This window comes from Drosophila guanche, unplaced genomic scaffold (genome assembly GCF_900245975.1).
Source record: "Drosophila guanche unplaced genomic scaffold, DGUA_6, whole genome shotgun sequence".
NCBI lineage: Eukaryota > Metazoa > Arthropoda > Insecta > Diptera > Drosophilidae > Drosophila > Drosophila guanche.
Window position 1 is genome coordinate 648,980 of NW_022995745.1, and position 23,671 is coordinate 672,650.

A 23,671-nucleotide genomic window follows, 5' to 3' on the forward strand; every position below is an offset into this window, starting at 1 on the left:
AAACAAAAACTAAACGTTCAAGCGCGTTAAGCTTTAAACTAGAATTGTGTTAGTTGTATTTTTGTTGTACTGCTTTTGTGGATTTTAGGACAAACATAATTTACGACAAAGGTGATTAAAGTTGTAAGTGCTATGTACAGAGTGGAGGAACAGTTGGAGCAGCCTCTACTCTTCCTTTCGACTCTTCCAACTGTTCACCCGGGCGGGGGGAACAATGCCTATTTTTGTTTGTTGACGTTTTCGGATGCATGTACCGCGTATTTTTCTTTACATTTCTTACATATAACACAGGTTTAGCGCACAACAACAGTTTCTTCCTTTCCTTTTTTTTTTTGATGAGTTTTCTGCGGGGTCCAAGCGGGGACTAACTGGCTCCTTGTTGTATCATGTTATAGACTATAACTAATTATATATTTGTTTATGTGTTTATGTATGTATGTGTGTGTGTGTTTTATGGTTACTAGACTTAATTATGCCATCTCATTATTTATATATTTACAAAAGGGAAAATAAGGATCTTCTTCTGTGTGTAACAATAACAACAAAATTAGTAAATTATACAAGAAAATTGTTAAAAAAAGAATTATTAAAGAGAAATGCCAAATTCTTAGGGCAGCCTGCGGGGACAGACAGTAGTTATAGATCGATAGATAGGTAGGTAGGTAGATGGTAAAGTATTTTGGGATAGTCTAAAAGTTTATTCTGAATCCCTTGCTCTTGCACTCTCCATCCTGCTCTTACTCCTGCTCTCTCTCTCTCTCTCTCTCTCTCTATGTCTATGTCTATCTCTATCACTCTCGCTTGGTTCTTATCTTCGTTCGTGCTTGAATGAGACTAAATGTAATCCCATCCACTGACTATAAGGCATACAAAACGACACACAGATCTCCGACCGAACTCCACACTCTGTGATCTCAGCTCGCTCTTACAAACTAAACCCTACATTTGGGGTTCCATTTCCTTTCCATTTTCGCATCTATTCCATTCAATTTCCGTTGTTTCTTTTTTTTTTTGTAGTAATTCTAAACATTCCGACGAATCCCTTCACAAAGTTCTGCACTGGAGCAGACGAGCAGCGCGGAGCATTGGAGCAGCAGTTGGGCAGGCAGGCAGGCAGGCAGGTGGCAGATGGCAGATGGCAGATGGCAGGCAGCTCCTCATTAAACGTCGTTGGCCTGGCAGAGGGCCTCAAAGTCGCAGCTCTCCACGCTGTGCGCATACAGGCGGCGCAGCGTGGCAAGCGGGCAAAGATCCTCGTTTTGCGGGCAGCCAGGCAGCCGGACTACACGCTCCTGATGCAGCACCAAAACACGAGGCGGCTCCTGCTCGCATCTGTCGCAAGGAAATGGCACACAATTAGAGACTAAATTCGATAGAGGCGAAGCAGCAGGACAACTCACTCGTAGCGCAGAAAAGCCAAGTTGGTCGCAAAGGCATCGATTTCGCTGGTGCGCCAGAGACGCTCGCTGCCGAAATGCTTGTGGGTGAGTGCCTCCTCGTCCTTGGCCAGACCCAGATGGGCCAGCAGCTTCAGCAGTGTGCCCGAGTGGGTGAAGTAAAACGTGGCATTGGCACGCGGCATGGCCTGGGCCTGTGGCTGGTACTCGTCTGGACTGGTGGGGGGAATAAACGTTTTTGTAATGAAATGAGCCCAAATGGAGTGGAGCTGGGACTCACTCGATGGCTGCAAACATATCTGCTATTGCCGGACAGGCAATGCGGTGGGTCAGCTCATAGCCATAGCCATCGTTCCAGTAGTACTCCAGATCCTTGGCAAACTCCAGAGCCCGCAAGCTGGCCACATCGAAGAAGCTGCACCAGACGGAGGCGCGTTGCCGCCGCCGCTGCCAGGCCGTCTCGAAGGCGCACACCATATACATGAGCTCCACGTCGTCGGGCCGGAGGTCCGGCAACTGTGTGCTGCTCCGCACCTGCTCCACTGCTGACTGCATCTCCGGCTCATCGCTGAACCGGCGTGCATTAATAAAAGTTTCGGGATTCTTATCGACGTCAGTTCTCCATCTATCGCAGAGTTTATAGAACTGCAAAGAGAGGCAATGGAAAGTGGAATTAGATCTCAACGGAGAATTGTTTCAGTGGGTGAGATCTCCCCCTCCCCGTTCCCCTGCCCGTTCCCGTTCCCGTTCCAGCGCACAGACCACAAAACGGAGAATGATTTTTATTGAGAGTCATAAATTATTGAATACCTGGCGTGGGACTGTAGATCGCTACCATGTTGTCCACAAATCCCACTGCCAGCTGCGCCTTGTACGCGTGGAAGGATAGACAGGTGGGATGCCCGATTTTGGGCCCAATGAATCCCTCGTTGGTGCGCAGCACCTTCTGCAGATCACCCTTCAGCGAGTAGATGCATATCTTTGTGGCATTGCCGCACGCCACAGTGCCCTCGATTTGGTGGCTGGAAATGGCTGTGATGTCGCTGCCAGCATCCCACTGATACAGCACCCGATCCCCGGTGCCAATGGGGAACCTGGCGCCGCCGTTTCGCACATCCACCACGCTGACCGTTCCGTTCTCGCAGCCGGCCACCAGGAGCGGCTCATTGGGTCGCATGTACGCGTGCAGGATGGGCGCATCGTGGCGTCGCGGCTTGTACACACAGACGGGGGCGTAGCGTGTGGCGCAGCGCATGTCGATCAGCTGCACGCTGCCGTCCTCGCAGCCCGCGAGTATCAGTTCACAGCTCTGGTTGGGCAAGTAGGGGCTGAGCACGCGGACGGTCGTCTCGTTGCGTCGCAGCTGAATGTCGCTCAGTCGCAGCTCCCGCTCCACGTCCCAGATGCGCAGGAAGCGGCAGCCACCGCCGCCCACCACCAGCCGCTGGCTGTACTGCTGCCACGCCGTGATAATGCTGGAGCTCCCCAAGCTGCTGCTCAGTCCGGCGCCTCCCGCTTGATCTGCGCTACCCTTGCCGCTGCTCCCGCCGCTGCCGGCCATGCTGCTGCGCTGTCTCGTGCTCGATCCTGTGGCAGTGCTGGCGACTGTGCCCGTCAGCTGGCTGAGGCCATTCACCGGCGCCAGCGCTGTCCAGGCGGTGATGAGGCGAGACTTGGGCTGCTGTTGCTGCTGGCCCGATCCAGCTGCTGCCTCCTCGCCCAGCGGCGGTGACTGCCACACCCTGACGACACCATCGTCGTGGGCCACCAGCGTGAGGGCCTGGTCCTGGGCATTCAGGAACTCAATGCTGCTGACACGCGCGAACGTGGGCACGGCCATCAGTCCGGACAGCCCCGTCGAGTGCTTGCGGGGCGTGCTGCCGTTCAGCGACGACGACGAGCCCGAGGTTGAGCCAGAGCCGCTGCCGCCGCAACTGGCGCCGGTACCCGTGCCCGTGCCAGTGCCGGTGCCTGTGCCGTGTCCTGCCAACGCCTCCGCCGCATAGGTGCGCACCGAGTTCCACACAAAATCGTAGACGAGCACCTTCTCGCGGTAGGCGACGGCTATCTGGGACTCGTACGGCAGCAGCTTGACAATCGCTGGCGTGAACTGCGTCTTCCGGCTCCAGCTGCAGACGTCGTACCCAAACTGATCCGAGCTCTGGCCATGCTGTGGCCGTCGTGCCAGTACCTGTGCCGGTCCCAGGCTGCCGCTTTGTTCGCTTTGTCCCTGCTGTGGGCGTCGCGCCTGTCGGCGGATCAGCTCGTTGCGCTGGTAGCGATAGCGACGCGTGCGCAGCTCCTGGGAATTGCGATCGACGGGATACCGCTGCTCCCCCTCCGCACTGCCCTCCGCCGAGCTGTAGCGATGCTTGCCCGGTCGCGTGAAGTACGAGATGGCCCACGGTATGAACTCGGTCTGGACAATCGGCTGCAGCGCCTGTCCGTGGCTGCCGTGACCCTTGCTCCCCGGCTCGTGGTAATGATTGCTCTCGCTGCCGCTGCTCCTTGCCGAGTGGCTGCCACCGGCTGCCTCTGCTCCCAGTGCCGGTCCCAGTCCCAGTCCACCGGCGGCGGCAGCTGCTGCTCCTCCTCCTCCTCCTCCTCCGCCGCCACGCACATAAGCCGGTCCGCTGTCAGTCTCATCGTTGATCGAGCTTGTCCGCAGCTTGCGCTGCAATATCATTTGTGGATCCCCCGCTGCGGCACCTGCAGCGGCTCCTCCACTGGCACTGCCCGATAGCCGCAGCTTCTGTGCCCAGTGGCTGGCGCCCGCAGTTGTGGTGCCGCCGCTGGCGCTGGCATTCCCGCCGCTGGTGTTGCAGCCCACAGGCGGCGACTGGCCGGCGCCCACGGCGCCACCCAGGTAGGTGACACGCGTATTGGGGCTGGGCGGCAGGCTGACGCTCAGGCTGTTGCACTTCTCCGAGGCCGTGGCCATGGTGGCCTCCTTGGCGGCCATAATCGGACACAAGGCGGTGTCGCGCACATGATGGACAATCTTCAGTGCGGTGGCCGCCACCTGGGGGAACGGATCCTGGGCCAGCTGGCAGATGCCCAGCCACAGCTTGGTGAAGATCGACTGGAAGGGTATGCTGTTGGTGCCACCGGCCACTCCGCCAGCTGCCACGCCTCCCACGGAGCCCGAGCGCTCGCCGCTGCTCTTGCCGCTGCGACTGCTGCCTCCGGCGGCGCCTGCTGCTGCTCCTGATTGGGCCGCGCCGGAGCCCGTGCCCATATTCGAGATGGAACTGGAGCTGACGCCGCGACGCATCGTCACATGCCGCTCCAGGCTGTGGGTGGACGAGGCGAGGCCATGGGCGCCCGCGGGCAGGGCATTGCCGCCCTGCAGCATCACAAAGGTGGAGGCGGCGTGGCTGCTGCGCATATGCTCGGCCAGATAGACGGCCACGAACTGCGACTCGAACAGCAGCACCATCCACTGCACGGCGGCGACCAGCTCGAGGCGCACCAGCGGCGACATGTCCTCGCCGACAGTCTCCAGCAGCGTGATGGCTATGATCCGGTCAATGTTGTTCGCCTGCTGCTCGCTGCGATCCGTCACGGAGCTGATGAAGGTGCCCAAGGCAAAGACAGCAGCGGCACGCACCTCGGGTATCGAGTCACGCAGCAGGACGTAGAGCTTCTCGTGGGCCAAGTCGCGGGCCCCTGACCAGCGGGCCTTCTCGAAGTTCTGCCAGAGCATGCCCAGGCAGATGGCCAGCCACTGGCGCAGCAGCCAGCTGTGATCGTTGAGCTGCTCGAGGCATATGGAGAGCAGCGGTCCCTGCAGCGCGTTCGTCTGTCCGAGCAGGAAGTTGTGCACGATGGAGGCGAGCACGAAGGCGGAGAGGCTGCGGTGCTCCTTGGAGACGCTGCCATCCTGCAGCACGGACAGAAAGTACTTGTACTCCTTGACCAGATCCACCTGGCAGCTGGGATCCACGGCCAATATCTTGGCCCAAATGAACACCAGCACCGGCCGCAGCTCGCGCGTCGAGCTCTGCAGCAGCTTCAGCACGTACGGAAAAATGCCGACGCCCAGGGCCAGATTGACGGCCCAGGGTCCGAGATCGAGGAAGCGTGCGAGGAGCTCCAGGGCGCGCAAACGATGCACCTGGGAGAGCAGCACTTGCAGCACAATCGGCAGCTGTTCGGGCGGTGTGCGCGACTCCGACTCCGAGTCGAGCCACACCTGAAAGGCGGTCAGCTGGTGCTCGAAGAACGGCAGCTGGCGATACGGTGCGCTGTGGTCGAGTATCTCCGGCAGCTGCTGCAGCGCCAGATCCACCACCAGGTCCCACGCCTTCCACATCGGATGGCGGTAGCAGGGCGGCAGCGCTGGCAGCGAGACGGGCGTGCAGTCGTGGCTCCTCAGTATGCGCTCCGCAAGCAGAAAGTTCCGAAAGAGGCTGGCCACCAGCAGATCCTGGCGAAACAGGCGCTGGAACAGCTCCCTTGGCAGCGTATTCCAGGCTATCGTGTCCGTGATGGCCGTGAAGATCCAATTCAGTTCACCCATCATGGTGCGTCGATCGTTGACTTTGCCTGGCAAAAGCAATAAGAGGAGAAGAGTGTCAGTCGGGGGAGAGAGTCACAGGGTCACAGGGTCACACAGAGCGCACAGGAGATCTTACCTGGTATCTTGTCAATCAATTCGCTTTGGATGCGCGGCACCATGCCCAACTTCTCCTGCATCGCGTACCACTTGAGGGCAATGTTGATGGGCGTGGTCAGGCAGCTGGTGAAGAGATCTGCCGGCAGCTGGGCATTCATGGGGAGTATCTCGTTGGCCGCACACGCTGCCAAATGGATGCAGTTCTTGTAGCTGACCAGCTGCGTCGGCAGCTGCACATTGGCGGCAGCAGCAGCGGCGGCGGCGGCGGCGGCAGCGGCCGACCCAGAGCCCGGCTGTAGATGGGCCAAGCCACGCTGCTGGGCTATGGCCAGCGCCTTCTCGAGCTCGTGCTCGTGCTGCTCGGCGTACGGCTGGAACGAGTTGATGATGATGCCCGCATTAGAGCAGTCGTAGACGTAGATCGAGGGCGCCGACATCCAGGTGATGAGCTCGAAGATGCTCAGCGGTATGTACTGGGTGAAGGTCTTGTTGAACACCCAAATCTCGCCATTGGCCGTCGGCTTGGGCACCCCGTGGCCGTTGTAGTGGAAGAGGATGCGCTCCCCCTTGGCATTGCGGCGCAGCGAGGTGCAGAGCTTCTTCACGTCGTCGACGGTGGGGTCATGGCACTTCTTGTAGCGGGCGCGTGGCTGCCAGCGTTCGTACTGCATCTGGAGATTGCTGCCGATAAGCTCCATGGCCTTGGGCGGCGACACGGAGCTGGGATCGATCCAGCACTCGAGGCGGGAGCAGGGCTGTATCTTCACCACGTCCGGCGGATCAACGCCAATGTTCAGGCAGAGCACCAGCGCGACGCTGGCCGTCTTCATGCGCTCCCGTATGCGCCAGGCCTGCCGCTCGTACTTCAGGCCCTCGATGAGCTCCAGATGCCGCTTGGCGGTGAACGAGAACGAGATGCGCGAGTCGTCGTGCTCGCTGTGCCCGAAATGGAAGCCATTGGGCACCACATCAAAGTGAAAGAGTTGCACGAGCAGCGAGGGGCCGCCGGCGAACTGGCTGCGCCAGTCACCATCGCGATCGCCACGAACACGTTCCCATTCGCGCTCCCACTCCCGCTCCCATTCCCTCTCCCATTCGCGCTCATGCGGCTGCCTGTTCGAGGAGGCGATTGTCTTGTGACTGGCATTCGATGGGCCATCCTGGCCGATCATTAAGCTGCCAATGTCGATGGCGCTACCGTTGCTGCTGCTGCTGCTGTTGTTGCTGTTGTTGCTGTTGTTGCTGTTCGTGCGGTTGTTGGGGAACAGCAGAGGTTCACCGCCACCGTTACCGCCGCCCACGGTAGTGGTGCTGGTGGCGGCGGCGGCGGTGACGTCTGTGTTGGAGGAGACTGCACTGGGCATGGCGCTGTAGCGCGACTCGAGCATGCTTCAATTTCGGATCCACACACACACACACACACACGCACACACACACGCACACGAGTCACACACAGTGTGGTGTGTGGGGTGTTGTTGTGGCGACTGACGGGCTGTGCTGGGTAGGCCTTGGTCTAGGCACGGGACATCCCCGTGACGCGAGGGCGATTACGTCTCCGATTGCAGTTTCTGCGACAGAATTCGTTTTTCTCAGCGACTACGGCAATGACTGCTGCACATAACCAAACACTTTTCGCACTCTCGTACACACAAACATACGCACACACACAGTTACATATAATTGTACACACACACACAGGCACGCAGTCGACTGCCTTCCCGACGGCGACGGACCAAGATTCGTATCGTCGTCGCCTCACGTTTTTACGTTTTACAATTTACCCGAAACCCGATGTGAGGTTCTAACAAAATCTTTTAGTTTCAATACGGCGCGGTGCCCTACAAATGTTTCTTTTAATTATGCGTTCACGTTCGTGTTCTTTTTTTTTTGTATTTTATCGCTACAGCTCAGTATGACCGCGGATTTATCGATAAAATATACCGCCAGACCCTCCAAAATGTACCGAGATATACCTTTTCATATTCAAAATATACCGTTAATATACCGTAAGCCTTAAATCATTTGTCTCGATTTGATATTCTATTTAATATTACCAGCTATTTATTATGCTCATCGCTAAAACTAAAATTTAATGCGATGTATCAGTCAATTAACCACTGATTGGCTAACTTTTATTGTTATGTTTCCAAATGAAGTCAAGCTAGCAGCAGAATTATAACGACAAAACGAAATACGCATTTACGGAGTTTAGAAGTAGACCAACACAAACATAGAAAGACACGCACACAGTCGCACTGCCTGTCACACTTTCTTTTCCTTTTTGCGTTCCGTTTCGTCGCTTTTCTTGCCATGCAGCGCTGCCAGACTGACTCAACAACTCGCCGAGCGCGCGCACCAATTATATTTAAATTTAATTTTCAAAATTATGCCACTGCACTCACCCTAAGCACAGGATCTCGATACACAGGTGGGGGATAGCGCACCGCATGTATGCGGTGACGACCAAACAGACCGGTCGCAAAACTCTGAGCGCTCTTGAGCGTCCTCTGGGTGGCCGTGTACTTCAGGTAGTACCAGGCGGGGTCGTAGATGTCCGGCAATAGCGAGGGGAAGCGCAGCTGCATCCGTTCGGCCAGCTCGATCAGCTCATCCTCACCCTCGGCCACAAGCAGCTTCTCATCCTCGGCCGCGTTCAGGTGCGCCCAGCTCCAGTCACGCAGCTGCTGCATTTCGTCAGGGCAGAGATTAGCATGAGGCTGGCTGAGCAGCCGCTGCTGCAACTCCACGAGACGCTGCTGGGCGCGCAATATGACCTTCTTGCTGGGATTGCGGCTGCCATGACGAATGACCGACCAGATTCGAGTGGGGTGGCAGCCTTGTTTGGGGAGAACAGATGAAACATGTCAAATCAGCTGTTGGAGCGGCGGCTCAATAACACAATACACACCCGCGTACTGCGGTGGCGTCTCGTCTAAGTTGGCTATGGCCCTATAGGGCGTCTTGGTGGATAAATGCCGCTCTATGACGGCCCGCGGGAGGCTGGTGCAGGCAGCCGCAGCCTGGGTATCGGGATCGGCTAACACTGACAGTACTAGTACAGTGGCCAGCAGAAGTGGCAGCAACATAATTGGGAATGGTTTTAGCATTTTTCCGGATAGCGGAAAAACTTGTCAGAAGTAAAAGCAAAAAGGTTGGTGCAACAAAAACGAAACAAATCAAAACATTAAAATTGAGAATTGCACACGCACGCGAAGAAACTAAACACACGAATCGAGAGACACAGAGCAGAGTAGCAGATGAACATGGGATTAAAAGGGAGGCTGCGTAAAGTAAACACGCAAAAGGGAATCGGCAAGTGCGTGATGGTGGCAGCACTGCACAGAATAAACAAGGCTGCCAGATCGCCAGAAGTGTGCCAACGCAAAAAGGCATGGGTGCTCGCATTTGCCAACACTGTTCAAAGGGGAAAGAAGACACTGAAAATCATGTATTTAGATTCGAATCGCCACCGTTGATATATCTATAAATTGACACAAACGAGAGCGTCCTAGAAGCTTTGAGATAAAAATAGAAACAGAGTGAGGGTTTTCCCTCACCAGGGCTGCATTTGGTCTAAATACCGAAATATACTTAAATATCAGGGCCGATATACATAATGCGCGCGGCGTGCAAATCAAATTCAAATCATTTCTCCAATAGACAGCCACATACATAATTTTTGTTTTCAGAAGCAAATACCATTAATATTATCGCCAATTCAGGCACCGCTCCGTGCCTTCTGATTAAACGGAACAACTTCGCGCTTCGCTTTGTGTACGAACAAGAATATGCTCAGTCGCGCAGCCGAATTAGCACTCAACGCGCATTTTGCCGAGAATCCGAGAGGAAATTTCACACTGGCACCGGGAGCCACGTTTATACGCAGTTTATACCCCTCCCACTTCGGTTTCGGTTCGTCTTTTGTTTTGTTCATGTCCCGCCACAGTGTTGGGCTGGCTACGTTAGCGCGTTTCTTGCTGCCATATGGAGCCGGCGTCGGCCAATGTCAACCGCAGCAGCAGCAGTAAGAAGCAGGAGCCACGCCACACAAAGCCACACGCACGTGTCGACCGAACACTTTGCGCCAAAAAATCTGGAGCTGAAGGTAACCGTAATAAAGTCGTTGTCCTGGTTGATTTGTTGTACAGCTGCACGCAATGGTGCTTAGACGATGTTAATCTTCTTTATTGGCCCCAGCCAAAGAACACACGGAACCCAGGGAACAGGGAGCCGCGTGGCTCTCAAAAGTACGCCACCTGTTGGGCGCCAAGAGGGCAAAGCTTTAGGCGCGAATTTTGAATGGTGAATGTTGCATCGGCAGGCAGGACTTGAAAAGCCATTAAATTAAGTGGATTCAAGGATGATGGGTGAAGTAGGGTGCTCGAGGATCGCTTGGAGTTGGAGTTTCGTGTGTGTGTTTGGGTGCGCTGTTCGAGTGGGCAATCAATCAGCGAAATGAAATCAATGGCAACGTAATTTCAACGATTACCCCTGCGGCATCGAGTGGCCCCCGATGAGTGGCAGCAGCGGAAACAAGTGTCACAAGCAATAACAAAGGAAGAGGGGCTGGGGAAAGCCTAATCTCTCTCGTAACTTATCGGCCATCGCACGGAGAGCGGTAATTAATTTTTTGGTATTTGCGGCACCAAGAACATATTGACAATGACACGATGATCACGCACTGATACTGATAATGACCATGCCAATGGCCCAATGGGTTTAGACCCAGACCCGTACATAACCACAGACGCAACCAACAACCAACATCTGGGAGCAATGGCGGCTGGCAGGCTCGACCATAGCCAGCGTCATGCGGTTCGGCAGCAACAGCGCACCTGTCCATCCCCCCAGCCAGTCAGCAGCGTAACGGCGCTGCCACCTATCTCTGTGTGAGGTGTGTGTATGTGTGTGTCTGTGTGGGTGGGTGGGTTATTACGGTGTCGTCGCCTGCACTTTCTTTGACAGCAGCAGTGCCGCAACGCAATAGCAGCAGCAGCAGAAAAAATGGAAGGCTGGGCTGTTTGATACCCTTTTGATGAATGGATTGGTGAAGTCCATAAGGTCCATATACACTTACCAGCACTTACTTGAGTACCAATTATTTTGTCACTCAAAAAGTTTAAATAGTTATTAATTTAACTTTATTTGTAAATTTCAAAATGATTTCCCAACGGAGAAGAATCACCCGTTTCACACATTCCCTCTAAATAAAAGTTATTTTAAATTGTGGGAAAACTTTAATGTGCCAGCTCCTGCCTGACCCCGACCCCCAACCAAGCTATGGAGTAAGCCAAATAAACAGCAATTTAATATACACCTTTTTGGGTGTCAGTTCAGTTCAGTTTCATTCACCCGGTGTCGCTGCTGTGTAGCTGCTGTTGCTGTTGCTGTGCTGACAACGCGCTGCCGTTGACGCTGGCGCTAGCGCTGGTGCTTAAAAGCTAAGGACACGCGCTCAGAACGTTCAGTTCGCCTCGAGTTTTTGCCCCGCGCGGTTTGGCGCGAACAATAACCACCAGACACGCACCGCACGCAGCACACGGACACGCACACTGGCCACAGAGCCGCCGCATAGAGAGCGCTAAATATTAGTTCAAAAATAAAAGTAAAAACGGTACGGAACGGAACGGAACTAAACCGAACGGAACAGAAGGGAGCCGAAAACAGAGAAGAGAAGGCGAGTGAAAGCCATAAAGAACAGCAACAACTGCGAAACTGAACGGACGTCCCCCGGTAACGGTAACACGCAGCAGCAGCAGCAGCACAACGTAACAACAATATCAAACAACGGTAAACGTAACCGTAAAGCAACAACGATTAGAAAAGTAATGGAAAATACAAAACAGAAAAAAAACATCAGCGTATAGCACAACAAAAAAATAACATAAACAATTTAATGAGTTAGTTTAGAACAAAGGCTATCCATACAATTTGTTGTTCTACAATGTCGCATTTCATTTAGTTTTTTAGTTGGGTTTCGAGTTTCGTGCTGTTCTTTGCGCTCTTCTCCGCCGCACACTCTCCTCTCTCTCTCTCCCTTTTGCTTTCTGCCGTTTCGTTTTCATTGGCGCAGTAGCAGAAGCATCCACGATCGGTGGCAGCGGCAGCAATTCGCATTTCACGTGGCGCCCAAAATATTCATGACCATCACGAGATTCGATTCGAGATTCGAGAATCGGTTTGTGGGGGCTTCCTCCTCTGGGCCAGAAACCCACATGCTGCGCCAGCTACTCTGCTGCTGCGCTGCCTCCGGCTCAGGCCTCAGCCTTAGTCTCAGGCTGGGTTAACTAGTTTCGAGTTTTGCCAATTTCGCCGCGCATTAATCTGCGATTAAATTTATACAAAATCCAGCAAACTGTTTGGCTGTGAAGCCCCCCCCCCCCCCCCCCCCCCCCCCCCCCCTCCCCNCCCCCCCCCCCCCCCCCCCCCCCCCCTCTCTCTCTCTCTCTCTCTCTCTACCACTCTCATGTTCTGTGAAGTCGCCGGCTGCGTTTGCGCGGCAACACTCGAAACACGTTGGCCCTGATCGTCACACTCACAAAAGCAGCAACAACAGAAAAGCAGCATCAGGGGAGCAGAGGCAACCAACGCCAGCGCAACGCAATTGTATTGGCAAAGGAGGTGGCTGTGTAGTGGGTAGAAGAAGGAGCACAGAATAAGCAGTGCAGTTGAAAACCCGTGGAGAGCAAGCAATTTGTGGGCCAAAAATATCGCAAGGGGCATGCAGTGCAGTGTAGGAGGTGTCCAGAAAAAGCAGTTGAGCTGAGCTGAAGTGCCGTTGCTTGAGAGTGAAGCCAAGGCAGTGCAGTTGAGTAAGAGGGGAAACCAAGCAGTGCAGTTGAGTAAGATTGGTCCAAAGGAACTGCAGTTGAATAAGAGAGAAGCGCTGTCAGTGCAATTGAATAAGAAAGCAGCGCAAAGGCGGCGGACAAAATGAAGTTGAGTTACAAAAGAAAAAAACATTAAGGAATGGCAGAGGTGTTACAACTGATGCGTTAGAAATGACTAAGTGCAGGAATGTGCATGAAAATTATCTGCAGGCAGTTCAGACTGCAATCAGAGAAAGCAGTAAAGTGAGAATCGCATTTACAAGCAGTGTGTAATTCTTGCAGTCTTCTTCACCCCTTTGATGCTGTGCGCTTGGTAGTGTTATTGCGCAACACAGACATACCGACTTTCATACAGTGGAAACTCGACACGTGACTAACTGTCGATCGACGGTCCGTCCGATTGTATGAGTAGTTGATGATCTGGTTGGGGCCGGTCTGGTCTGGTCTGTGGTGGCTATCGGCTTACGTTTTCCGATGGTACAGTGGAGCCAGCCTAGCCGTAACGTAACTGAACCAAAAAGCACTGCCAAAAATCGAGTTATGGTAGTTCTGGGCAAGGTAAAATGTGCCTGTTATTTCAAGTAAGAACAACTGCTTGGGAATATCCAAGCAGTGCATTTATTTGGGATGATCTGCACTGTACCGCAGTAACAAATGGGCATGTGTCCATCACGGTTTTTATACCCATCATATCTCATCATTTTCCACATCTTTCTCTCTCTCTCTCTCTCTCTCTCTCTCTTAGTGCCGTCGACGCTGATGCCGCAGTCACAGTCAGCGTCGCTGCCGTTGTGAACCGTGTGTGGAGCAAGCAAGCGTCCAGCGTTCGACAGCTTTCGATCAACATCATCGGAGATTACCACGGGCACAAAGCCATAAATAACCGTCCCGTCCCGTCCGGTCCCGTCGGTGTATCAGCCCCCAGCAGGTAAGGAGCTGGGAGCGACGCCAGCGCCGGGCAATAGTTGGCAGTGTCGCCGCCGAGCGATATGTTGGCCACGCCGAGCGGCGGCGCAGCGCCCGCTAATGTTCCCGCCACCGCAACCTCTTCAGCAACTGGTCCCGTATCCGTATCCGGCATATCGATGCCCCCAGCAGTCGCTGCATCGTTGGCCAGCCCGGAGAAGCCCCTGAACAATGGCTACCTGCAGGCGAATGCTATGGACGAGCTAAATGCCACCGTGGTGTCCCCTCTGCTCGGCCAGGCACAGCCGCAACACCAGCAGCAGCAGAACAAGCTGCCAACGGTAGTTTTCCTTAGTCCGGATGGAAGCGGTGGCGTGGGCATTGGCAGCGCCCTGCAGAGGAATCCCATCTCAGGTGCCAGCATACCCCCGGCCACCGTCTCGAGCCGCACCAGCGACTGGCTGCTGAAGGAGTCACAGCAGCGGCGCCGCCTCCTGATCCTGGCCATCGCCTTTACCGTTCTGGGAGCAGCCATCGGTGCTCTGGCCATCTACTTTGCCGGAGTCCATCAGCGCTGCCAGCTTTATCCTCCCCGCTCCCTGGACGCCGCCGAGTCTGTGTCAGGTGAGTGTCTGTTGGGTGTGTGTGAATGTGAAGCTCATTTCCCGTTACCGTTACCGTTACCGTTACCGTTACTGTTGCCCAGTGCTAGCTGTGAACTGGGTCAGCAGCCAATCAACAGGCATCCTGTGCCCTGTCTTCCATATTCCATATTCCATCTTCCATCTCTCATCTGTCCCTCGCTCGTCCCACCCCGTCAAGGTCCATTTACTGTTGTGGTAAGTGAATTTGGCGCCTGCCCTTGCTCCCCTTTTCCCAGCCTTCCATCCCATTGCTCATCCATCCATAAACCGAGTAGAAATTTCAATTTCGCTGAGCGGGGTAGGGGGAAATGGACAAGCAACAGGCTGAAAGAAATGCAAACCAAATTCGTGGTCGATGCTTTTGATACACTTCCAAGTGTGGTTTTTTTTTCGAACAAAAAAGAGTAAGAGTAAGAAAAAAGCAAGAGTAAGAGTTAAGTGTGTGTGTGTGTGTGTGTGTGGCAAGTCAATCAATATTCATATGACCCTCTGAAAGGGTATGTGTATAACAAGATTTTTGTAATCTCCGTCTTGGCAACAGACCCTCCTCTCTTGTCACTAAATGCTGCTGCTGCTGCTGCTGCTGCCCGCTCTCTTCTCACACTCTCTCTCTCTAGTTGTCTATCCATCCCATTCGCTCTGTTTGAAATTCAATTACAGAATATGTCAAACAACAAACGGGAACAGGAGCGCCTCACTAGCACGAGAGAAGGGCATGGAGCACTGCTTGCCTTGGTGCCATTTTGTGTTCCGTTATTTGTTCTCTCTCCATCTATGGATAACAGTGGGATCGGGCAGCGCCCGTGGGCAAGCCGTATGTTTCGCATGGCTTACCACCCGCCTGAACCACTGTGCGGCCGCTGCTCATCTCGGGCTCTGACTTCTTCCGTTGTCCAATTGCCTGTTGTGGTCGTCGGTCTGTGGGTGGAGCGAGTGGCCAAGGCAGGGCAGCCGCGTTGTGTTCCCTTCTGCATTCATTCACATAAGGCATTCACTAAATATGTATGTATGTATGCATGTACGTGTAATGCGAATTCAAAGCAACTGAAATATTCAGGAGGCTATTCGGCTCTGTCAGTGCTCTGCATGAAGCGGTAGATGGGATGTGAACAACATTCGTTTTTATTTTGCAAAATAAAAGGAGATAAAAAGGAGAAAACCAATCAATCGGCTTGGCCCTTGGACCTGGCCAGAGAAATTCTATGAATTTTTGAACGGTCGTTCCAATCGATCGCGTCCCATTGCTCCTTCTGCTTCTGCCTCTTCTTTGTGTCTCGCTTCTTTGCTTTTACCGTTGCACACACACACACACACGTATGTATGCTTACTCCAACGGCATTTTTCATGTGTTTTTTTAATGTTTTGCGCCTAAAATTCATTCATCGACAGCGATGTCAGGATGAGGGTTCACCATCAAAGCCTATTTCCAACAGCTCTACAGCCGTTTACCGTTTACCGTTATAGCCCACGTAAAAATATCTCTCATCTCTCACTCTCTCTCTCCCTCTCCCTCTCTCTCTATAAATATCGAACATCATCATCAGCATCATCCCCCATCTTGTGGTAGGCCCATGTCCTTGATTATGATATCCCCTCCCATACCCCTTTACACACGCAACAGCATAAATAATTCCCACTCCAGTCTGCTCCATTGATTCAAGCAGTAATTTCTTGGGAACTTTTAAAGTGAACTCCGAATTTAATGGGTGGAAGAAAAGAGGAAACAGGAGAACGATTTTTCCAGTAGCTTAAAGGGCGTTCAGGTTCCATTTGGTTTGCCGTGGGACATTCACCTCGAATTATGGTGTTGGGGTCTCGGGTCTCAAACGTGCCACAAGCCACTTAAATCTATTAACGCTGTGGCAAATGCTATTAGCTGTCCATTCGCCTGGATCGGGGGAATCGTTTTAATTAATAACTAATGCTGCCAGCCAGCCAGCCCTCTGTGTTCTGCCCTCCATCCTGTTTGCCTAGATGTCACTTTTGATATTGACAGCCTCGACATGCAACATGTGTGTCCCAGCTGGAGTCGATGTCAGTGGCTATTGTTGTGGATGTTATTTTAATTTAATAAAGCCCGCGACTTGGCAAAGCTTTTTCTTCATAATGAAAAATTCCAATTCAATTTACTTGAGTGGTTTTCGAATCACTCGCCCGCACTGGCCACGATTCGGAGTCCGCTTTTTGCCACTTTTGGAATGCTATAAGAAATCTTTTCTATTTAATTGCAGGCAACACCAGATGGGGCCTGGGCAAGGCCCTCGAGGGGCAGGACAACATTTGCATGACTCAGGAATGCGTGAGAACAGGTATGCTGCTCGGGTTACCACTGGACATGGACATGCAGTAGTAGTGCAAGGGGAACGACGGCTGAATGGAAATGACAGTGAAAAGGGTGCCAGGGATTTGCACAATCATGGAATGTTTGCCATTTATTTGTCCATCATTTATTTATTTGCCATTAAGTTGGTTTAGTCCTTTGAGCGAGCGAAAGCCTGGACATAAACGTTCAATTTAGATTCAAACACCTCCTCGAAGCGACTCCCACGAACTTGGAGCAAGAGCAGCTACTGGGATATTCATTGAAAGACAATTACCAAAGGGTGCAATCAGCAGAAGACAACGGAATGGAATGGCACCCATACCCGTAGACCTACCCGTACCAATTAGCGTTACGGTTTCTGGGCCGTTGACGATTGATTCCACTTGTGTTAGCCTACTTTTTGGGGCAGCCAGAGGCAGTGTCCCACAGTGGGACAGTGGGAATGCCAACAGATGGGCCGCGATTTAACAACAATTATTCGACATGCATGTCCAAGGATGTGTCCAACATTCCCTGATTAGGCCGCTCCCAGTGTTACTTTCCACTTTTTAAGTGCAACCCACTCAAGGTCTGCCACAAAACAAGTTCTGGGGAAACTTTTGCGTCTGCAAAGGGGAAACTTTAAACCGCAGCAGCCGCAATGCAATTGTGTGGATAGAAAGGAACAGGGAGCAGCAGCACCAACTGTGTGTGGGTGTCTTATCGCTTATCATAAAACTTTTTGGCGCATGATTTGTTGGGCAAGTTTTCAGCCAGAGTGCGGCTTGCTATCAGCGGTTGGGTGGGTCGGATGACAGCTGAATGAGATCAAGGTGAATTATGGGCCGTGGCAATTAATGGCCACAGCTGAAGCGTTTCCCAAGATACCCAAGAGTCGAGACAGACCGTCTGACATGTTGATTTACCATCTAAACAGCGGCTTCCCTGCTCTCGGCCATGGACCTGACGGCCGATCCCTGCGAGGACTTTTTCCAGTTTGCCTGCGGCACCTGGAACAAGGTGCATCCCATACCCGAAGATCGCAGCTCCATCAGCACATTTGAGGTGAGCAGAGATTGACATTGGGGCCTCGTGGCTTGAGCTTCTTGTTTCACTCTCCACAGGTGCTCTCCGATCAGCAGCAGGTGGTCCTGCGGGGTGTGCTCGAGGAGCCGATCGATGAGCGCGACAACCAGGCCACCACCAAGGCCAAGACCTTCTACAAGAGCTGCATGGACATACGTGAGTTTAACCACAACAAAATGGAGAGTTAACTCATCAGTTAGCACTTGTTTCCGCCACAGCTCAGATACGAAAGATCGGCTCGGGGCGGGTCAAGCAGGTGCTGAAGTCTCTCGGTGGCTGGCCGGTGATCGAGCGGAACTGGCAGCCACCGGCCGAACTGTCGGTGGAGAAGCTGATGGGCCACCTGCGGCTCAACTACAGCGAACCGGTGCTGATCGAGCTGTATGTGGGGGCGGACGACAAGAACAGTTCGGTGAACATTCTGCAGATGGACCAGCTGCAGTACGCTCTGCCCTCGCGGGACTACTACCTGAAGGAGAGCAGCGCCAATGATCGGAAGGCCTACCATCGCTACATGACGCAGGTGTCGGTGCTGCTGGGCGCCAATCCGGCCACGGCCGCTGCCGAGCTGGAGCAGGTGGTGCTGTTCGAGACGCAGCTGGTGAATGTCTCGCTGGCCGAGGCGGACCGGCATGACACGAGCGCCGTTTACCGCAAGATGACGCTGCCGGAGCTGCAGCAACTGGTGCCGGGGGTCAAGTGGGAGGAGTATCTGCAGACGGCCCTGGGTCCGGGCATTCCTCTGCAGACGGATGAGCCGCTGGTCACCTACAGCCTGCGCTATCTCACCGACATGGGCAAGATATTGCGGCGCACCGATCGTCGCGTCATCCACAACTACATGCTGTGGCGCCTGGTCATGTCGCTGATGACCCACATGATCGACGAGTATCAGCGGGAGCGTGTGGAGTTCCGCAAGATCCTAATGGGCATACAGTCGGAGCGCACGCGCTGGTCCCAGTGCGTCGAGTGGACCAACAAGAAGCTGGGCGTGGCCGTCGGCGCACTCTTCATACGCGACAACTTCAACCAGGAGAGCAAGGAGGTGGCCCTCGAGATGATACACACCATTCGGGCGGCATTCAACGAGCTGCTGGCCGAGAACGACTGGATGGATGACGAGACGCGGGCCGTGGCCAAGGAGAAGGCTGACTCCATGAACGAGCGAATTGGCTATCCCGAGGTGCTCACCAATGTCACCGAACTGGAGCAGGAGTATGTGAATGTGAGTGGTCCAACCTTGAGTCAATAAGGAACCCTATAATCCGCCATATCCTTTTCCTTTGCTCCTTCAGCTGACTGTTGTGCCTGACAATTTCATAGACAATGTGCTGAGCATCTTGCAGTGGGAGTCGCAGAAGCTGCTGCATCTGCTGCGGCAGCCGGTGGACAAAGAGAAATGGACCACAGAGCCGGCGGTAGTGAATGCTTTCTACAATCCCAACAAGAACGATATAGGTGGGTGGCTCCAGACTTTCCTTCTCTTCGCGTTCACACTTAAGATCTCTCCCATTTGTTTGGCAGTATTTCCTGCTGGCATTTTGCAGCCTTTGTTCTACAGCCAGCACTTTCCCAAGTCGCTGAATTATGGCGGCATTGGTGTGGTGATTGGACACGAGATCACCCACGGCTTCGATGACAAGGGGCGGCAGTTCGACAAGGAGGGCAACATGATGCAGTGGTGGAACAATGCCACCATTGAGGCATTCCGCGAGCGCACCCAGTGCGTCATCGATCAGTATTCACGCTACAAGATCAACGAGGTGGACATGTTCATGGACGGTCGGATGACGCAGGGCGAGAACATTGCCGACAATGGTGGCCTCAAGCAGGCCTTTAGGGTATGTCTCGCCTCGCTGCCTCTCTTTCCCTGCTCTGATCTGTTATCTAAACCGCTTTGCAGGCCTACAAGAAGTGGGAGAAGCAGCATGGCAGGGAGCTGCAGCTGCCCGGCCTCAATATGACGCACGATCAGCTCTTCTTTCTCAACTATGCCCAGATATGGTGCGGCTCCATGAGGCCGGAGGATGCGCTGACCAAGATACGCTCCTCGGTGCATTCGCCGGGCTTCGTTCGGGTTCTGGCGCCGCTCTCGAATTCGCGCGACTTTGCACACGCCTACAGCTGCCCGCTGGGCTGTACCATGAATCCCGAGGAGAAGTGCAGCGTTTGGTAGACACACACACACACACACAGCAGAGAACGTTGATGGTTTTTTTTTTATATATTTATATCGCATAATATATATATACAAATACCAATACTGTAGGAAGCAACATCCCAATCGTAACTCCATTCGGTTTTTGTTTTTTTGTGTCTCGTTCTGTGTTATTGTTGTATTTTTTTTTTTGTTTTTTTGTTGTAGTAGTAATGAGTAGTAACGTGTCTATGCATTATAGATGGCATTCTATGAGAGCCCACAAGCCGCACTTTCCGCACACACACACACACACACACACATCAAGCCCGACACACACACACACACCCGAAGAGCGTCCGACGAGAAACGGATTATATTATATTCGTGAATAAAGAAACCAAGAAAGAAAAACCTAAGCCAAGGGATTGATTGATTGCATAAGACAAACAACATACATGTCATGTGCATAACGGTGCACACTGCTGCTGCTGGTTACTCTTGAATTGATTAGAGAATGCCGCGAAACATTACTCTGATGCGTAGAGCTTGACGAATCAGGCCTACCAGCAACGATGCGTAATGTCTACGATATGTTTGTGCAGTTTTATTCTGACAGCAATATCCATTCGTCACAGACTTAGCTACTAGGCATACACATGTCTTACATCAAAATTAGTTCTACGCTGTGTACAGGATGTGTATAGTTGCATTCTAACGATTATAGTTAATGTACATAAAACAATATTCCATATAAAAGGATACACCAATTATCGTTAAAACAGTCAACATCAAGAAGGAGGAGTTGGAGGAGCCGTTTGGCTCCCCCTGGTAGCACTGGAGTTTTCGGTTTGGAAGCTACAACAATACTTTCCTATAAACTATAGACATATACAGATATAATTGCACATTCCAATACGTAAGTTCTGCCTGGATTGGAATTATCACACATGCTTATTCTCCAGCTGCATAGCGATGCTCTCCTTAGGTACAAGGCGCTCTACCTGGCGCCGGAATTGCCGCTAAGTGCGCAGTGAGGCACTGAGTGAGCTGCGACGACGACCGGAGCGCGACCAGCTCTGCTCCTCGGCACTGGCAAAGATTAGATAGATAAAGTTGCCGCCAATGTTGAGGGCCGCGGCCAGCCAGAAGACAATGTGCCACTGGGTGAGGGTCTCGCGGTGATTGATGATCAGCCCGATGACATAGGGGGCGAGGAAGCCGCAGATATTGGCCGCCGAATTGGTGATGCCATACATGGTGCCCGCGTAGCGTGGACTCAGGGCAATGTGATTCATCTGATTGCCGGCGTAGACGGCGCCGCCAAAGGAGCCGACGCCCGCCAGCATGAAGGTGACCCACACCCAGTCGCAGCCCACGTAGATGATGCCAATGAGGCCCAGCGATGGCACGACGGAGGCCACCGTGTTCCACAGCTTGTAGGAGTTGAGCAGCGAGATGTAGCGCCGGGCCAGCATCCAGTCGGCCAGGGCGGAGCAGGCGATGCCCACGAACCAGGCGGTCAGGTAGGGCACAGCGTTGAGCAGGGCATTCGACTGGATGTCAAAGTGCAGGATGTTGCTCATGTAGGTGGGCAGCTCCGTCAGCTGCGTGTAGAAGGCCCAGCCCTGGCCGCACTGCGTCAGCAGAATGGCCCACAGCGGCACCGATGTGAGCAGCGAGCGCCAGGGTATGTTCTCATCCATGTCTCCATGTCGCAGCCGAACGCCAGCATCCCCGTTGCCATCGTCCTCTTCCTCATCTTCCTCCTCGTCTGCATTCTGGCTGATCAGCGACTGAGTGCGAAGACTCCTCTCGATGTACTCCCGCTCCTTGATGGAGATGCGCGGATGCAGGCTGGGCCTGTCGTACACCAGATACATCCAGCAGACGAACCACAGGATGCCCAGCAGCCCAAAGATGTAGAAGGCCGAGGGCCAGCCGCCGAGAAAGTCCAGCGAGCAGAGCCATCCGGCCAGGGGCATGGAGATCACGGTGCCGATGTTCGAGCCAGCATAGACGATTGCCGCAAACTTGTTGCGCTCCAACGGCGGTATCCAGTGGGCCAGCATTGCGTGCATGGCCGGATATGTGACGCCCTCGCCCATGCCCTCGAGTATGCGCACCAGGATGAGCAGCGGCAGGTCCCAGCGTGCCGCCAGCGGCGTGAGGAGCGTGAAGATGGCCGTGACCAGCACACCGTAGCCGTAGATCAGTTTTCCACCAATCAGCTCGGCCATGCGTCCGCCCGGCACTTGGGTGAGCACGTAGCCGTAGAAGAAGCTGCCCAGCACCAGGCCCTGGGTGGCCTCGTCCCAGACGAACTCGCCCTCGGGCATCCGGTGGCCGCTGTCGTTGCGCCCCGGCTCCGGCATGGGGCACGTGTCATCGTCCACCACAGACCCGTTGCTGTGCGGAATCGCCGTCTGGTTGACCATGGCCACAATCGCCACCGACAGGTTCACCCGCATGGCATAGACCACGGCGAAGCCCAGGAATCCCATCAGGCCGAAAATGTGGCGTGTCTTCAGGCCGCAGCTATCACGGCCCTCGACTGTACAACCAATGGTTGTGCGGGGGGAAGGGAGTGGGAACATTGTTTAGAGCATTTTATCTAGCAACAGGCCTTATCTACTTACCCCCCGCTGCGGCCGCACCGCCAACGCCACCGCCGCCGCCCCTAATGAGCGGCCTGTCGCCAGCGCAGAACGCCTCCTGCTCGTCGTCGGCATCATCATCGTCGTCGTCGTCGTCGAGGGAGGAGGAGGAGGGGTGCCGCCTGTTGGCAGCATCATCCGCGTCCGCGTAGTAGCAGGAGGCGTCGCGCGTCTCGTCCGTCCACTTGTGCGGTGGCATTGTCGTGGCAAATTGCTGTCTTCGATGTTTCTGCTTCTACTGCTTGCTTCCACTTCTCTTGCGGTTGTTACTGTCCCGTTGGTGTGATGGCTGATGTTTCAACTGCTTAGTTTTGAGGCTTGTGCAATTGCCAGCTCATTTTCTCTTGCTTTTTGTCTTATTTTTGCGGAAGAACGGGAATCGAATTAGACGCGGTGCGGAGCGGAGTGGAGGCCAACAGCACTGCGAGCAGACAGACGCCTTCGTCAACAGCTGGAGCAACAGCAACAGCCAAAGCATAACCCAAACAAAAGTGGCCACCAATGGTTGAGCGAACAGTCGCTTCCCTCTCTCTTCTAATGCCACTCTCTCTCTAATTCGCTCCGACGCTCTCTCCCTCTCTCAGCACTGCTTTTTGTGAGAGCGTACGTACTCCGCGAGCAGTGTGAAAGTAGAGCAGCAGCAACAGCGCTACGTCACCCGGAGGTGGTGTAAGAAAGGGCAAGAAAGAGAGAGGTTGCAAACGTCGCACTTTAAATATTGTTGTAAAGTACAACATCTTTGTTTAGTTACAGTTTATGTACTTCCCACTCACTCACTCGCGCGCGCACACTCACTCACACATGCAATGGGAAGATATGATGTATCTACTTGCACTGGAATATACAATTTGTATTGAAATATTTAATTAAAGATAGCCGAAACAAAGGGGCAATTTCCGAGTAAGCCAAACAGAGAGAATAACCCTCTGCTCTGCCTTAACGACAACCAATACAGACAACAACGATTATGGTTTAGTGGTACACACACACATACAATGTGCATGCACATACAGTACTTATGTACTGCATGCACTGCTTTGACTTGATTTAGACAGATTCTGCGCATGCCCAAGGAATGGCCTGTTGCATGCGAG

At 53.5% G+C, this 23,671-nt stretch overlaps 4 protein-coding genes across 8 annotated transcripts; 1 reads left to right on the forward strand and 3 right to left on the reverse strand.

Annotated features, from left to right (window-relative positions):
* Window positions 1-26: 26 nt before the first annotated feature.
* On the reverse strand, window positions 27-9,283 carry LOC117581500 (multiple inositol polyphosphate phosphatase 1). Of its 2 annotated transcripts, XM_034268751.1 has the most exons (5): window positions 8,924-9,279; window positions 8,418-8,851; window positions 1,678-2,042; window positions 1,401-1,613; window positions 27-1,332 (listed from the first exon to the last, which is right to left on the reverse strand). In XM_034268751.1, the coding sequence occupies exons 1-5, from the start codon at window positions 9,120-9,122 to the stop codon at window positions 1,161-1,163; spliced, it is 1,383 nt and encodes a 460-aa protein (XP_034124642.1). In that variant the 5' UTR covers window positions 9,123-9,279; the 3' UTR covers window positions 27-1,160. The 2 variants fall into 2 exon arrangements, with proteins under 2 accessions (XP_034124642.1, XP_034124643.1); XM_034268752.1 differs by lacking the exon at window positions 27-1,332 and having other exon boundaries at window positions 1,516-1,594; window positions 1,663-2,042; window positions 8,924-9,283.
* Window positions 1,905-7,940, reverse strand: LOC117581496 (regulatory-associated protein of mTOR). Its single transcript, XM_034268745.1, has 3 exons — window positions 6,035-7,940; window positions 2,208-5,945; window positions 1,905-2,042 (listed from the first exon to the last, which is right to left on the reverse strand). Exons 1-3 carry the CDS (start codon window positions 7,401-7,403, stop codon window positions 2,035-2,037), a joined length of 5,115 nt encoding a protein of 1,704 aa, XP_034124636.1. The 5' UTR covers window positions 7,404-7,940; the 3' UTR covers window positions 1,905-2,034.
* Window positions 6,338-23,569, reverse strand: LOC117581498 (putative inorganic phosphate cotransporter). 2 transcript variants are annotated; one of them, XM_034268750.1, is made up of 4 exons: window positions 22,560-23,569; window positions 20,977-22,474; window positions 14,882-14,887; window positions 6,338-6,365 (listed from the first exon to the last, which is right to left on the reverse strand). In XM_034268750.1, exons 1-4 carry the CDS (start codon window positions 22,774-22,776, stop codon window positions 6,338-6,340), a joined length of 1,749 nt encoding a protein of 582 aa, XP_034124641.1. In that variant the 5' UTR covers window positions 22,777-23,569. The 2 variants fall into 2 exon arrangements, with proteins under 2 accessions (XP_034124641.1, XP_034124640.1); XM_034268749.1 differs by lacking the exons at window positions 6,338-6,365; window positions 14,882-14,887 and having other exon boundaries at window positions 20,501-22,474.
* On the forward strand, window positions 11,288-20,041 carry LOC117581497 (neprilysin-1). 3 transcript variants are annotated; one of them, XM_034268746.1, is made up of 9 exons: window positions 11,288-11,840; window positions 13,591-14,375; window positions 16,627-16,704; window positions 17,635-17,762; window positions 17,822-17,939; window positions 18,002-19,008; window positions 19,079-19,241; window positions 19,308-19,624; window positions 19,687-20,041. In XM_034268746.1, exons 2-9 carry the CDS (start codon window positions 13,835-13,837, stop codon window positions 19,957-19,959), a joined length of 2,625 nt encoding a protein of 874 aa, XP_034124637.1. In that variant the 5' UTR covers window positions 11,288-11,840; window positions 13,591-13,834; the 3' UTR covers window positions 19,960-20,041. The 3 variants fall into 3 exon arrangements, with proteins under 3 accessions (XP_034124637.1, XP_034124638.1, XP_034124639.1); XM_034268747.1 differs by having other exon boundaries at window positions 11,288-11,805; XM_034268748.1 differs by lacking the exon at window positions 11,288-11,840 and having other exon boundaries at window positions 13,574-14,375.
* Window positions 23,570-23,671: the final 102 nt, after the last annotated feature.

What these genes read in the sequence shown, in the direction of transcription:
- LOC117581498 (XM_034268750.1), bottom strand. Translation starts at nt 22,776, where the DNA reads ATGCCACCGCACAAGTGGACGGACGAGACGCGCGACGCCTCCTGCTAC. An exon ending in CGGTGCGGCCGCAGCGGGGG is followed by an intron (nt 22,475 to 22,559) that starts GTAAGTAGATAA and finishes TTGGTTGTACAG; the next exon opens with TCGAGGGCCGTGATAGCTGC.
- LOC117581496 (XM_034268745.1), bottom strand. Translation starts at nt 7,403, where the DNA reads ATGCTCGAGTCGCGCTACAGCGCCATGCCCAGTGCAGTCTCCTCCAAC. An exon ending in ATTGATTGACAAGATACCAG is followed by an intron (nt 5,946 to 6,034) that starts GTAAGATCTCCT and finishes TGCTTTTGCCAG; the next exon opens with GCAAAGTCAACGATCGACGC.
- LOC117581497 (XM_034268746.1), top strand. Translation starts at nt 13,835, where the DNA reads ATGTTGGCCACGCCGAGCGGCGGCGCAGCGCCCGCTAATGTTCCCGCC. An exon ending in TCAGGAATGCGTGAGAACAG is followed by an intron (nt 16,705 to 17,634) that starts GTATGCTGCTCG and finishes CCATCTAAACAG; the next exon opens with CGGCTTCCCTGCTCTCGGCC. An exon ending in CAAGAGCTGCATGGACATAC is followed by an intron (nt 17,940 to 18,001) that starts GTGAGTTTAACC and finishes TTTCCGCCACAG; the next exon opens with CTCAGATACGAAAGATCGGC.
- LOC117581500 (XM_034268751.1), bottom strand. Translation starts at nt 9,122, where the DNA reads ATGCTAAAACCATTCCCAATTATGTTGCTGCCACTTCTGCTGGCCACT. An exon ending in GACGCCACCGCAGTACGCGG is followed by an intron (nt 8,852 to 8,923) that starts GTGTGTATTGTG and finishes TCCCCAAACAAG; the next exon opens with GCTGCCACCCCACTCGAATC. An exon ending in ATCGAGATCCTGTGCTTAGG is followed by an intron (nt 2,043 to 8,417) that starts GTGAGTGCAGTG and finishes CTCTCTTTGCAG; the next exon opens with TTCTATAAACTCTGCGATAG.